We start from the raw sequence: 12183 nt of genomic DNA on the forward strand, positions 1-12183 counted from the left end.
GATGGTCTCGATCTCTTGACCTCGTGATCCACCCGCCTCGGCCTCCCAAAGTGCTGGGATTACAGGCGTGAGCCACCGCGCCCGGCCCAATTTTTCTTATTTTTTGAATAAACAAAGTCTCACTATGTTGCCCAGGCTGGTCTCAAACTTCTGGCCTCAAGGCATATCCTTGCCTCAGCCTCCCAAAGGGCTGGGATTATAGGCATGAGCCACTACACCTGGGCAAAAATTATATCTTTAAAATCCAGAATCCAGAATATGAAAGCAAATCTCTAGTTTTTTTGTTTTTTGTTTTTTCTCATTTTTAAAAGAAAAGATGGGGTTTCACCATGATGGCCAGGCTGGTCTTGAACTCCTGACCTAAGGTGATCCACCCACCTCGGCCTCCCAAAGTGCTAGGATTATAGGTGTGAGCCACCGTGCCCAGCCTCTAGTTTTTTTTGTTTCTTTGTTTGTTTTTTTGAGACGGAGTTTTGCTCGTTATCCAGGCTGGAGTGCAATGGCACAATCTCGGCTCACTGCAACCTCCACCTCCTGGGTTCAGGCAATTCTCCTGCCTCAGCCTCCTGAGTAGTTGGGATTACACTCACGCGCCACTATGCCCAGCTAATTTATTGTATTTTTAGTAGAGACGGGGTTTCACCATGTTGACCAGGATGGTCTTGATCTCTTGACCTTGTGATCCACCCGCCTCGGCCTCCCAAAGTGCTAGGATTACAGGTGTGAGCCACCGCGCCCAGCCTCTAGTTTTTTTTTTTTAATGATGTTTAAAGTCAAGAAAACACACCAAAACAAATTCCAGATGAATCAAACATTTGAACATTTTTTAAAAGTAAAACCATAAAAACACTAGAAGAAAACATAGACTTTAAAAAAATAAAGTCAAAAAGCCCTTCCAAATATTACAATAAAAAATGACAGGCTGGGCACAGTGGCTCATGCCTATAATCCCAACACTTTAGGAGGGCAAGGTGGGAGGATCACTTGAGGCCAGAGACAAGCCTCAGCAACATAGCGAGTCCCTATCTCTACCAAAAATATAAAAATTAGCCAAGTGTGGTGGCACACACCTGTAGTTCTGGCTACTCAGGAGGCTGAGGCAGGAGGATCACTTGAGCCCAGGAGGTTGAGGTTGCAGTGAGCTATGACTGCACCACTGTACTCCAGCCTGGGTAACAGAACAAGACCCTATCAAGAAAGACAGAAAGCAAGAAAGCAAGTAAACAAGCAAGCAAGACATTGATGAATTTCACTAAATAAAAACTAAAAATTCCTGCAAATCAAAAATAAACAAGTCTTAAATATAAAGACCAAAAACAGTGATACACTGTATTGCTGGGAGAATAATGGAGAAACTGGCATTATTATGCTACTCCGTTTCAAAAAAAAAAAAAAGACATCCAGCATTACCCACTTTTTACCACCTCCACTGCCACCATCTCTTATCTGAATCATTACAATATCCTCCTAACCAGTTGCCCTGGTTCTCTTCTTCACTCCCTACAGTCATCTCCACACAGCAGCCAGTGTGATCCTGTCAAAAACTAAACCAAATCATGCCTCTCCTCTGCTTGAAACCCTCCAATGGCTCCCCATTTCACTTAGAAAAAATGCCAAAGTCCTTATGAAGCCCACCAAGCCTGAAGCAACTTACCTCCTGTTCTGGAGGTTTCCTTTCCTACTATTCTCCTCACTTACTACACTCAGGTTGCACTGGCCCTCCTGCCCTCCCTTGACAACGCCAGGCACGTTGCTGCCTCCCAGTCTTTGCTTAGCTGTTCCCTCTGCCTGAAATATTTTTCTCCTAGATATCCACTTGACACTCACCTCCTTCAAGTTTGCTCACATCTCACCTCCATGAAGTTTATCCTAACCATCTTATTTAATAATGCAACCTACTGTCCCTTTCCTCCACAACTCCCCTATCTGTACTCCTGCCTCCTCTTTATCCTACTCATTTTTTTTCTCTTTTCCAAAGCCAGTATCATCTTTTAGTAAAATTTACTTATTATGCTTATTGTCTTTTTCTGTATTCCCACAGTAGTGGGGATATAGAAGATAAACTCCATGAGGACAGGGATCTTTCATCCATTTTATTCATGGATATATGCCACACATCAGAAAAGTGCCTGGCATATATTAGGTGTTTGGTAACTATTTTACTCCTCCCTAAGGTGAAAGGACATTAAATAAATGAGTAAATGAGAAAACAAATGAACACATAAACAAGTGGTTGTCTTTCTGATTAGAGAACATTTGAACAGAGACCTGAAAGAAGGGAGGGAACAAAGCATCTCTCCTAGAGAAAACCATTTCAGGTGAAAGGGTAAGTACAAATGCCCTGAGGCAGGCAAACCTTAGCAACTTCCAGAAACAAGGAGAAAAAAGAAACAAGGAGGAAAATGTGAGCGGCGCAAGTGAGGCAGGGAGATCACGAGGGCAGTGAGTGCCAGGAGGCCAGGTTACATGTGGGAAAACCCACAGCACATAGGGAAAACGCTGGCTTACACTTGGGTGAGATGAGAAAGAGGCCACTAAAGAGTTTCAAATGAAATGTTATAAGCTATGTTAGTTAAATGTTATATGTAAAAATCTTTCCATAAAGAAGACATAGGTGGAGATGAACTTCCAAGCACATTCTACAAACATCCATGGAACAAATGTTAAGCTCTCCCCAAAAAAAGTAAAAGGAAGCATACTTCCCAAAGTAACTTTATGGGGCTAATACAAATCATGAAACCAAAACCAAACATACAAAGATAGTTCTCAAAAAAGTACACATTAATTTTTTAGCAAATTTTAAGTTCTGGACAAAACACTGGCAAATCTAATTTAGAAATGCATGTAATCCCAACTCTTTGGGAGGCCAAGGTGGGAGGATCACTTGAGGTCAGGAGTTCAAAACCAGCCTGGCCAACATAGTAAAACCTTGTCTCTACTAAAAATACAAAATTAGCTGGACATGGTAGCCCTCACCTGTAATCCCAGCTACTCGGAAGGCTGAGGCAGGAGAATCGCTTGAACCCAGGAGGCAAAGCTTGCAGTGAGCCGAGATGGCGCCACTGCACTCCAGCCTGGGCAACAGAGCAAGGCTCTGTCTCAAAAATAACTGCCAGATGTAGTGGCTCATGACTGTAATCCCAGTATTTTGGGAGGCCAAGGTGGGTGGATCACTTGAGGTCAGGACTTTGAGACCACCCTGGCCAACATGGCAAAACAAATGCCATAGCAAAAGCCCATCTCTACTAAAAATACAAAAATTAGCCAGGCATGGTAACCCATGATTGTAATCCCAGCTACTCAGGAGGCTGAGGCAGGAGAATCACTTGAACCTAGGAGTCGGGGGTTATAGTGAGTTGAGATCGCCCCATTCCACTCTAGCCTGGGTAACAGAATGAGAGACTATCACAGAAAACTAAATAAATAAATAAAATAAGATAATAATAGCTACATTTATTGAGCACCACTCTAAATGCTTTTTATGAATTAACTCATTTAATCTTCACAACAACCTTATGCCGTGTTATTTCATCCATTTTACACACAAAGAAACTAGGACACATAGAGGCTAAATAATTTACCAAAATCCACAGAAAGTAGAGATTCTGAAGATTGTGAATTTCAAAACCATCAATGATATTCTGATTTAACTGCTCTGGAGGTTGGAACCAATACTTTCTAATTATACTTTAAATTCTGGCATACATGTGTAGATTATTACATAGGTATACACATGCCATGGTGGAACCAATACTTTCTAAAGCACCCGAAGTGATTCTAATGTGTAACTAGGGTTAGAAAGAACTAATCCATTAGCTAAGGCTTCCCCCACCCTGAGAGAGAGTACATGGACACAGCCAAGGCAGAAGACATTTTAGTGAGGATTAAATACAAAACAAGCAGCAAGGGTCAGAAAACATGATTTCCCAGCTGCTTTCCCACAGTGAAATTCTCTCATTATCTGTCTCCACATAGTCTTTCTAGAATTCTAGGAGGTGTAATATTCCATGTTACACCAGCTAGCAGATTCTAGTTCACTTTGAAGAAATCTGACAGCTTATTTCTTTGAGATGGAGTTCCCAAAACAAGAATAGGATAAAATGTCCTGGCAGCTCATAATACAAGCTGAGCATCCCTTATCCAAATACTTGGGAACAGAAGTGCTTCGGATTTTAGGCTTTGGAATATGTGCATCATATGCTTACTGACTGAATATCCCAAATCTGAAACCTGAAATGCTCCAGTAGGCATATCCTTTGAGCATCATCTCAGCACTTAAAAAGTGTCAGATTTTGGAGCATTTTGAATTTTGAATTTTCACATTAGGGATACTCAACCTGTACTAGAATACAATTATTTCAGAACAAGAAACACAGCTCTACTTTACAGAAAAGAGTAGCAAAAAGAGGGAAGAATTTAAGAAGCCAATCTAATATTTTGTAAAAGTATAAGTGGATAAATGGTTACTGAGCTGCCCAAAGACCACTTCTTTGACTAAAGCCAAAGCCATAAAGTGATCCTAATCCTACTCTCCTCTGTATCCTGATGTTAACTAGTCGGGTGTGGCTCTATGGAGTCAGGAACTGCCACAGTCAGTATGCAGAAGCCAAAGCAACGAGTGCTACCCAGCAAAGCTTTGAGAAGGCTCAAGAAGGGATGGGAAGAAAACAAGCTGTCTTGGCTATAGCAGCAGGCTCTAGGAGGCCGGCCTCCAGCCCACTGCCCTATTTATCTCCCCTTCCCAAGGAGAAGCCTGCACACACATGGCTCCCAAAGGAGTGTTAACAGCTACCGCTCACACTGCTTCTCTTTGACCCTGCAGTATCAGAGCTCCTTAGCCTTCAAGTTGTTGGAACTACTGCAATTCCATCTCTTCCCAAAGCTATTCTCTGAAGCTTGGGAATCAACTTTTTTTTTTTTTTTTTTTTTTTTTTTTGAGACGGAGTTTCGCTCTTGATACCCAGGCTGGAGCGCAATGGCGCGATCTCGGCTCACCGCAATCTCCGCCTCCTGGGTTCAGGCAATTCTCCTGCCTCAGCCTCCTGAGTAGCTGGGATTACAGGCACGCGCCACCGTGCCCAGCTAATTTTTTGTATTAGTAGAGACGGGGTTTCACCATGTTGACCAAGATGGTCTCGATCTCTTGACCTCGTGATCCACCCGCCTCGGCCTCCCAAAGTGCTGGGATTACAGGCTTGAGCCACCGCGCCCGGCGGGAATCAACTTTAAAGAATCTTACAACGTGGGATATAGGAAAAACTATAAGTCAAAGAAAAGTTGAAGATTGAACTCTGTGTCCTTAGACTTGGTGTTTTATAGAGTAGGCAACAAGCCAACTGGGACTACCACTTTCAACACTGTGCGCTACTTCCTGGAAGTGAGAGTTGCTTTAAGTAGTCTCCTCATCTAACTGTTAGAGATCCAATGATCCAGCTACATAAAACTGCCCAATCCTTCCCACATCTCTCCCACTTCTATGCCTTTGCTCATACCATCTGTACTATCAGAATGTTTTCGCCCACATCCCTTTCTGAAGTACTTCTGCCCTTCTTTTAAAGACCTGCTCAACCCTCACTTCCTCTAAGATGCCCTCCCAGATCCCACCCCAACTCCTACATTAACTTCATTTATACTCTGTTATAATATGGCATTCCTCACCCTTTGCCCTTTTTAGATAGCTTTACACCTGTCTCCAACAAGAAATCAGGCCTGGTAAATAATAATAATGTTTCATAGATCTTTTCTATGCCATTCAGTACCTTATATAAAGAAGAAAATCGGGAAATATTTGTTAAACAGAATTGGATCAAGAAGCATTCAGAAGGCCGGGCACAGTAGCTCATGCCTGTCATCTCAGCACTTTGGAAGGCTGAGGTAGGAGGATCACTTGAGCCCAGGAGTTTGTACCAGTCTGGGTAACATAGGGAAGATCCTATCTCTACAAAAAAAAATTTTTTAATTAGCTGGGTGTAGTGGTGCAGTGCCTGAGGTCCCAGCTAGTTGGGAGGCCGAGGTGGGAGGATCACTTGAGCCCAAGAGGTCGAGGCTACAGTGAGCCATGATCGCACCCCTGCACTGCAGCCTGGGTGACAGAGCAAGAACTTGTCTCAAAAAAAAGAGAGAAAAGCAATCCAAGAAGCTGCTCTGCCAGTCTGACCCTGGTTTGCTATGGAACACAAGATGTTCTTTCTTCTGCCTTACATGTCTTCTTTTGTTAGCTTGCTTTGAAATATTAATTCTTTAAAATAATTTTCTTATTTTCCTTCCTACCTGTGATTTTTTTGATTTTTTTAACTGACTATAATTCACATACCATAAAAGTCACCCTTTTAAAGTGTAGCTTTTAGTACATTCACAAAGTTGTGTAATCATCACCACTTTCTAATTCCAGAATGTTTTCAGCATCCCAAAAAGAAACCCCATACCCACAGGTAGTCACCCTTCAACCACAACCCCAAGTAACAACTAATTTACTCTCTGCCTCTGATATATAGGATTTTAACAAAGCTTACAGTAGGTGATCTCAATTGTGGTTTTATCATACCCTGAAGCCAACATTTTATCTTCCAAAAAAAGAAAAGAGGAGGTTCTTATTTTATAAGTCAAAAGGAAAATGTGATTTGACACGGCATTCTGTTTTTGTTTTCTTATGCTTTTCATTGAGGAAGTATAATACATATACAGAAGTTTGTATATCACAAAAGTATACCTCAATAACTTTTCAAAAACTGAACACTATAGCCCCCCTTATCAGCAGGTAATACTTTCCAAGACCCCCACGGATGCCAGAAACCACAGATAGTACTGAACTCTATATATGCTATGTTTCTTTCTATACATATATACCTTTGATAAAGTTTAATTTATACATTATGCACAGTAAGAGATTAACAATAACATGGGCCGGGCGCGGTGGCTCACACCTGTAATCCCAGCACTTTGGGAGGCCGAGGCGGGTGGATCACGAGGTCAAGAGATCGAGACCATCCTGGTCAACACGGTGAAACCCCGTCTCTACTAAAAATACAAAAAAATTAGCTGGGCACAGTGGTGCGTGCCTGTAATCCCAGCTACTCAGGAGGCTGAGGCAGGAGAATTGCCTGAACCCAGGAGGCGGAGGTTGCGGTGAGCCGAGATCACGCCATTGCACTCCAGCCTGGGTAACAAGAGCGAAACTCCGTTTCAAAATAATAATAATGATAATAATAAGATAATAAAATAGAACAATTAGCCAGGCGTGGTGACTCATGCCTGTAATCCCAGCACTTTGGGAGGCTGCGGTGGGCAGATCACCTGAGGTCAGGAGTTCGAGACCAGCCTGACCAACATGGAAAAACCCCGTCTCTACTAAAAATACAAAGATTAGCCGGGCACGGTGGTGCATGCCTGTAATCCCAGCTGCTCAGGAGGCTCAGGCAGGAGAATCGCTTGAACTGGGGAGGCAAAGGTTGGGGTGAGCCGAGATTGCGCCATTGCACTCCAGCCTGGGCAGCAAGAGTGAAACTCCATCTCAAAAAATATAATATAATATAATATAATAAAACAATTACAACAATATACTGTTAAAAACGTTATGTGAATGTGCCTCTTTCCCTCAAAATATCTTATTGTATTATACTCACCTATTTTCAGAGCGCAGCTGACCATGGGTAACTAAGACTGGAGAAAGCAAAACCACTGACAAGGGGGAACTACCATAAACAAGGGTAACCAACACCCAAATTAAGAAACAGAACAGAAGCCCATTCCTTAACCACTCCCAAACTATGATTTTGACTTCTAACAGCATAGAAGTTTATTACATCTCCCCGGCCACATAAAGTAACTTTTTTGCCTGTTTTTGTGCAATTATGAATGGACATATACTATGCAGTATAGAAAAGTTCTACATTGAGACCAGGCATGGTGGCTCACTCCTGTAATCCCAGCAATTTGGGAGGCCGAGGTGGGTGGATCTCGAGGTCAAAAGATCAAGACCATCCTGGCCAACATGATGAAACCCTGTCTCTACTAAAAATACAAAAATTAATTCGGAGTGGTGGCGCATGCCTGTAGTCCCAGCTACGCGGGAGGCTGAGGCAGGAGAATTGCTTGAACCCAGGAGACGGAGGTTGCAGTGAGCCAAGATTGCGCCACTGCACTCCAGCCTGGCGACAGAGCAAGACTCCGCCTCAAAAAACAAAAAAAGTTCTACATTGAAATTCTATGCCTTGTAATACTCACCATAATCTTCTTGTATAAAGTCATTATATTATCATCATCAAATGGTAGAAATCCACACATAAGAACATATAAGAGTATGCCCATGCTCCAAACATCTGCCTGAGAGAAAGAGGGGGGAAAAATATCACTGAAACAAAAATTCAAACATATTTCAGAATGGCAGGACTCTTAATAGATTCACAGAACTTGTCACAAAGCTAAAAAAGAGCTCAGAGATCAACCATTTCAACCTGCTCATTCTACAGTCAGAGAACCTGAAGCTAAGGAGGCTTGTCTAAACTCACCCAGTCAATTGCAAGCCATCAAGAAAGCCTCCTGACTTCCAATTCAATGCATTCTCCTCTACCTGGACTCTAACACTTAATAGAAAATAATTTCCAGTAGGCTGGGCTGGATTTGGCATGATAAGAACATGAGACAATTCTACAGTGCTACTGAAGGTTTAGACTACATATGAAGATTATGTAAACAGGCATGAGGATGTCTTAAAATTTATTGTTAATCAGCAAGTATGACTAAGCTGCACTATAAAAGCCTCTCTATGTAGAGAACTTTATTAAAATTCAATGACTGACTTTTTAAATATAGAGACGGGCAGGCACAGTGGCTCACACCTGTAATCCCAGCACTTTGGGAAGCCAAGGTGGGCAGATCACCTGAGGTCAGGAGTTCAAGACCAGCCTGGCCAACATGGTGAAACCCGGTCTCTACTAAAATTCTAAAAATTAGCTGGCACGGTGGCACATGCCCATAGTCCTAGCTACTCAGGAGGCTAAGGCAGGACAATCACTTGAACCCAGGAGGCAGAGGTTGTAGTGAACCAAGATTGCACCACTGCACTCCAGCCTGAGTGACAGAGTAAAACTCTGTCTCAAAAGAAAAAAAAAATATATATATATATATATTTTTTTATAAATGTATATATTTTATATATATATATTTTTATAAATACAAAATCCCAGAAAAGATCTTAACCTTTATATGGGATATCCATGTGTTCCATGAGTCCTAAGCAGTAACTATTTATTCAAGCAGTATTTGACCTTTGTCGGTAATGATGCCACCATTAGCTAAGGAGAAGTCATAGCTCTTACTCTCATTTGAGCCTTAGGAAATTTTTTTTTTGTTTTTGGAGACAGGGCCTTACCCTTTCACCTAGGCTGGAGTGCAGTGGTATAATCTCAGCTCACTGCAACATTTGCCTCCCAGGCTTAGGAAAGTTTAAGAAAAAAGAAAAAGAGGAAAGAAGAAAACAAAGAAAGAAAAGAAACAAAGAAAGAGAAAACAGAGTTAAAACAACTTGAGCAGCATCACATATCTGGGTAGTACTTATACTACCAGTTCAATGCATTCTCCTCTACTTGGACTCTAACATTCAATAGAAAATAATTTCCAGTAGGCTAGGCTGGATTTGGCATGATAAGAACGTAAGACAATGGGAAGGTAACCCAAATCTAACCCCTAGTCCTATCTACCAAATCATATCAAATTATTAGGACTCTATTATGATCCCTCAAGTAAACAATTTGCTTTGAAGAAAACACCTCATTACTCTTCCAAGTTGTAGAAGGTCAGAAATTGACCATTTGTGCCTCAGAGATGTCAAATATTCAATCTATAAATTGAGGCGTGATGGCATGACACTCATCCATGGCATTAGATTCAAAGCAGATCAGGTGCAGTGGCTCAAGCCTGTAATATCAGCACTTTGGGAGGCTGAGACAGGTGGATCACCTGAGGTCAGGAGTTTGAGACCAGCCTGGTCAACATGGTGAAACTCTGTCTCTACTAAAAATACAAAATTTAGCCAGGTGTGGTGGCAGGCACCTGTAATTCCAGCTACTCGGGAAGCTGACGCAGGAGAATCACTTGAACCTGGAAGGCAGAGGTTGAAGTGAGCTAAGATCCCACCATGGCACTCTAGCCTGGGCAACAGAGTGAGACTCCATCTCAAAAAACAACAAACAAAAAATTCAAAGCAAAGAGGTTGCACAGGAAAATGTGAACTACATGACCTCATCAAATACCACAAGAGGGACCGGGCATGGTGACTCACACCTATAATCCCAGCACTTTGGGAGGCGAGGTGGGTGGATCATTTGAGATCAGGAGTTCGAGACCAGCCTGGCCAACATGGTGAAACCCCATCTCTACTAAAAATATAAAATTAGCCAGGCGTGGTGGTGTATGTCTATAACTCCAGCTACTTGGTCTTTTGTTCTATCCAGCTGGACAAACCAGTCCAAACTATAGCACTATTTAATACAAAAGCAAACTTCAGCAAAGTCTCAGGATACAAAATCAATGTGCAAAAATCACAAGCATTCCTATACACCAATAACAGACTTAAAGAGAGCCAAATCAAGAACGAACTGCCATTCACAATTGCTACAAAGAGAATAAAATACCTAGGAATACAACTAACAAGGAATGTAAAGGACCTCTTCAAGGAGAACTACAAACCACTGCTCAACGAAATAAGAGAGAACACAAACATATGGAGAAACATTCCATGTTCATGGTTAGGAAGAATTAATATCATGAAAATGGCCATACTGCCCAAAGTAATTTACAGATTCAACGCTATCCCCATCAAGCTACCAATGACCTTCTTCACAGAACTGGAAAAAACCACCTTAAACTTCATATGGAACCAAAAGAGAGCCCGCATAGCCAAGTCAATTCTAAGCAAAAAAAGGGCCGGGCGCGGTGGCTCAAGTCTGTAATCCCAGCACTTTGGGAGGCCGAGGCGGGTGGATCACGAGGTCAAGAGATCGAGACCATCCTGGTCAACATGGTGAAACCCCGTCTCTACTAATACAAAAAATTAGCTGGGCACGGTGGCGCGTGCCTGTAATCCCAGCTACTCAGGAGGCTGAGGCAGGAGAATTGCCTGAACCCAGGAGGCGGAGATTGCGGTGAGCCGAGATCGCGCCATTGCGCTCCAGCCTGGGTATCAAGAGCGAAACTCCGTCTCAAAAAAAAAAAAAAAAAAAAAAAAAAAGAACAAAGCAGGAGGCATCACACTACCGGACTTCAAACTCTACTACAAGGCTACGGTAATCAAAACAGCATGGTACTGGTACCAAAACAGAGATCTAGACCAATGGAACAGAACAGAGGCGTCGGAGGCGACACAACATATCTACAACCACCCGATCTTTGACAAACCTGATAAAAACAAGCAATGGGGAAAGGATTCCCTGTTCAATAAGTGGTGTTGGGAAAACTGGCTAACCATATGCAGAAAGCAGAAACTCGACCCCTTCCTGACACCTTACACTAAAATTGACTCCAGATGGATTAAAGACTTAAACATAAGGCCTAACACCATAAAAACACTAGAAGGAAACCTAGGCAAAACCATTCAGGACATAGGCGTAGGCAAGGACTTTATGACCAAAACACCAGAAGCATTGGCAACAAAAGCCAAAATAGACAAATGGGACCTAATCAAACTCCACAGCTTCTGCACGGCAAAAGAAACAGTCAATAGAGTGAATCGGCAACCAACAGAATGGGAAAAAATTTTTGCAGCCTACCCTTCTGACAAAGGGTTGATATCCAGAATTTACAACGAGCTAAAAAAGATTTACAAGAAAAAAACAAACAAGCCCATTCAAAAATGGGCGAAGGATATGAACAGATACTTTACAAAAGAAGACATACAAGAGGCCAACAAACATATGAAAAAATGCTCATCATCACTGGTCATTAGAGAAATGCAAATCAAAACTACATTGAGATACCATCTCACGCCAGTTAGAATGGCGATCATTAAAAAATCTGGAGAAAATAGATGCTGGAGAGGATGTGGAGAAATAGGAACACTTTTACACTGTTGGTGGGAGTGTAAATTAGTTCAACCACTGTGGAAAACAGTGTGGCGATTCCTCAAGGACCTAGAAATAGAAATTCCATTTGACCCAGCAATCCCATTACTGGGCATATATCCAAAGG

The 12183-nt window shown here is 42.1% G+C and overlaps 1 protein-coding gene across 6 annotated transcripts in view; it reads right to left on the bottom strand.

Moving 5' to 3' along the window:
• MELK (maternal embryonic leucine zipper kinase) overlaps positions 1–12183 on the bottom strand; it is a 148710-nt gene that overhangs the window by 112594 nt on the left and 23933 nt on the right. For all 6 annotated transcript variants that reach the window (XR_010343903.1, XM_064379974.1, XM_064379979.1 and 3 more), the window contains exon 8: positions 8224–8322. Coding sequence is in view for 5 of the 6 variants with exons in the window: in XM_064379974.1 (XP_064236044.1) it covers positions 8224–8322 (99 nt within the window). In the remaining variant the exon portion in view is untranslated. The remainder of the gene's footprint in view (positions 1–8223; positions 8323–12183) is intronic.

The sequence above is a fragment of the Aotus nancymaae genome, unplaced genomic scaffold, assembly GCF_030222135.1.
Source record: "Aotus nancymaae isolate 86718 unplaced genomic scaffold, 86718_ANA_hifiasm-v0.15.2.pri h1tg000003l, whole genome shotgun sequence".
Classification (NCBI taxonomy): Eukaryota; Metazoa; Chordata; class Mammalia; order Primates; family Aotidae; genus Aotus; species Aotus nancymaae.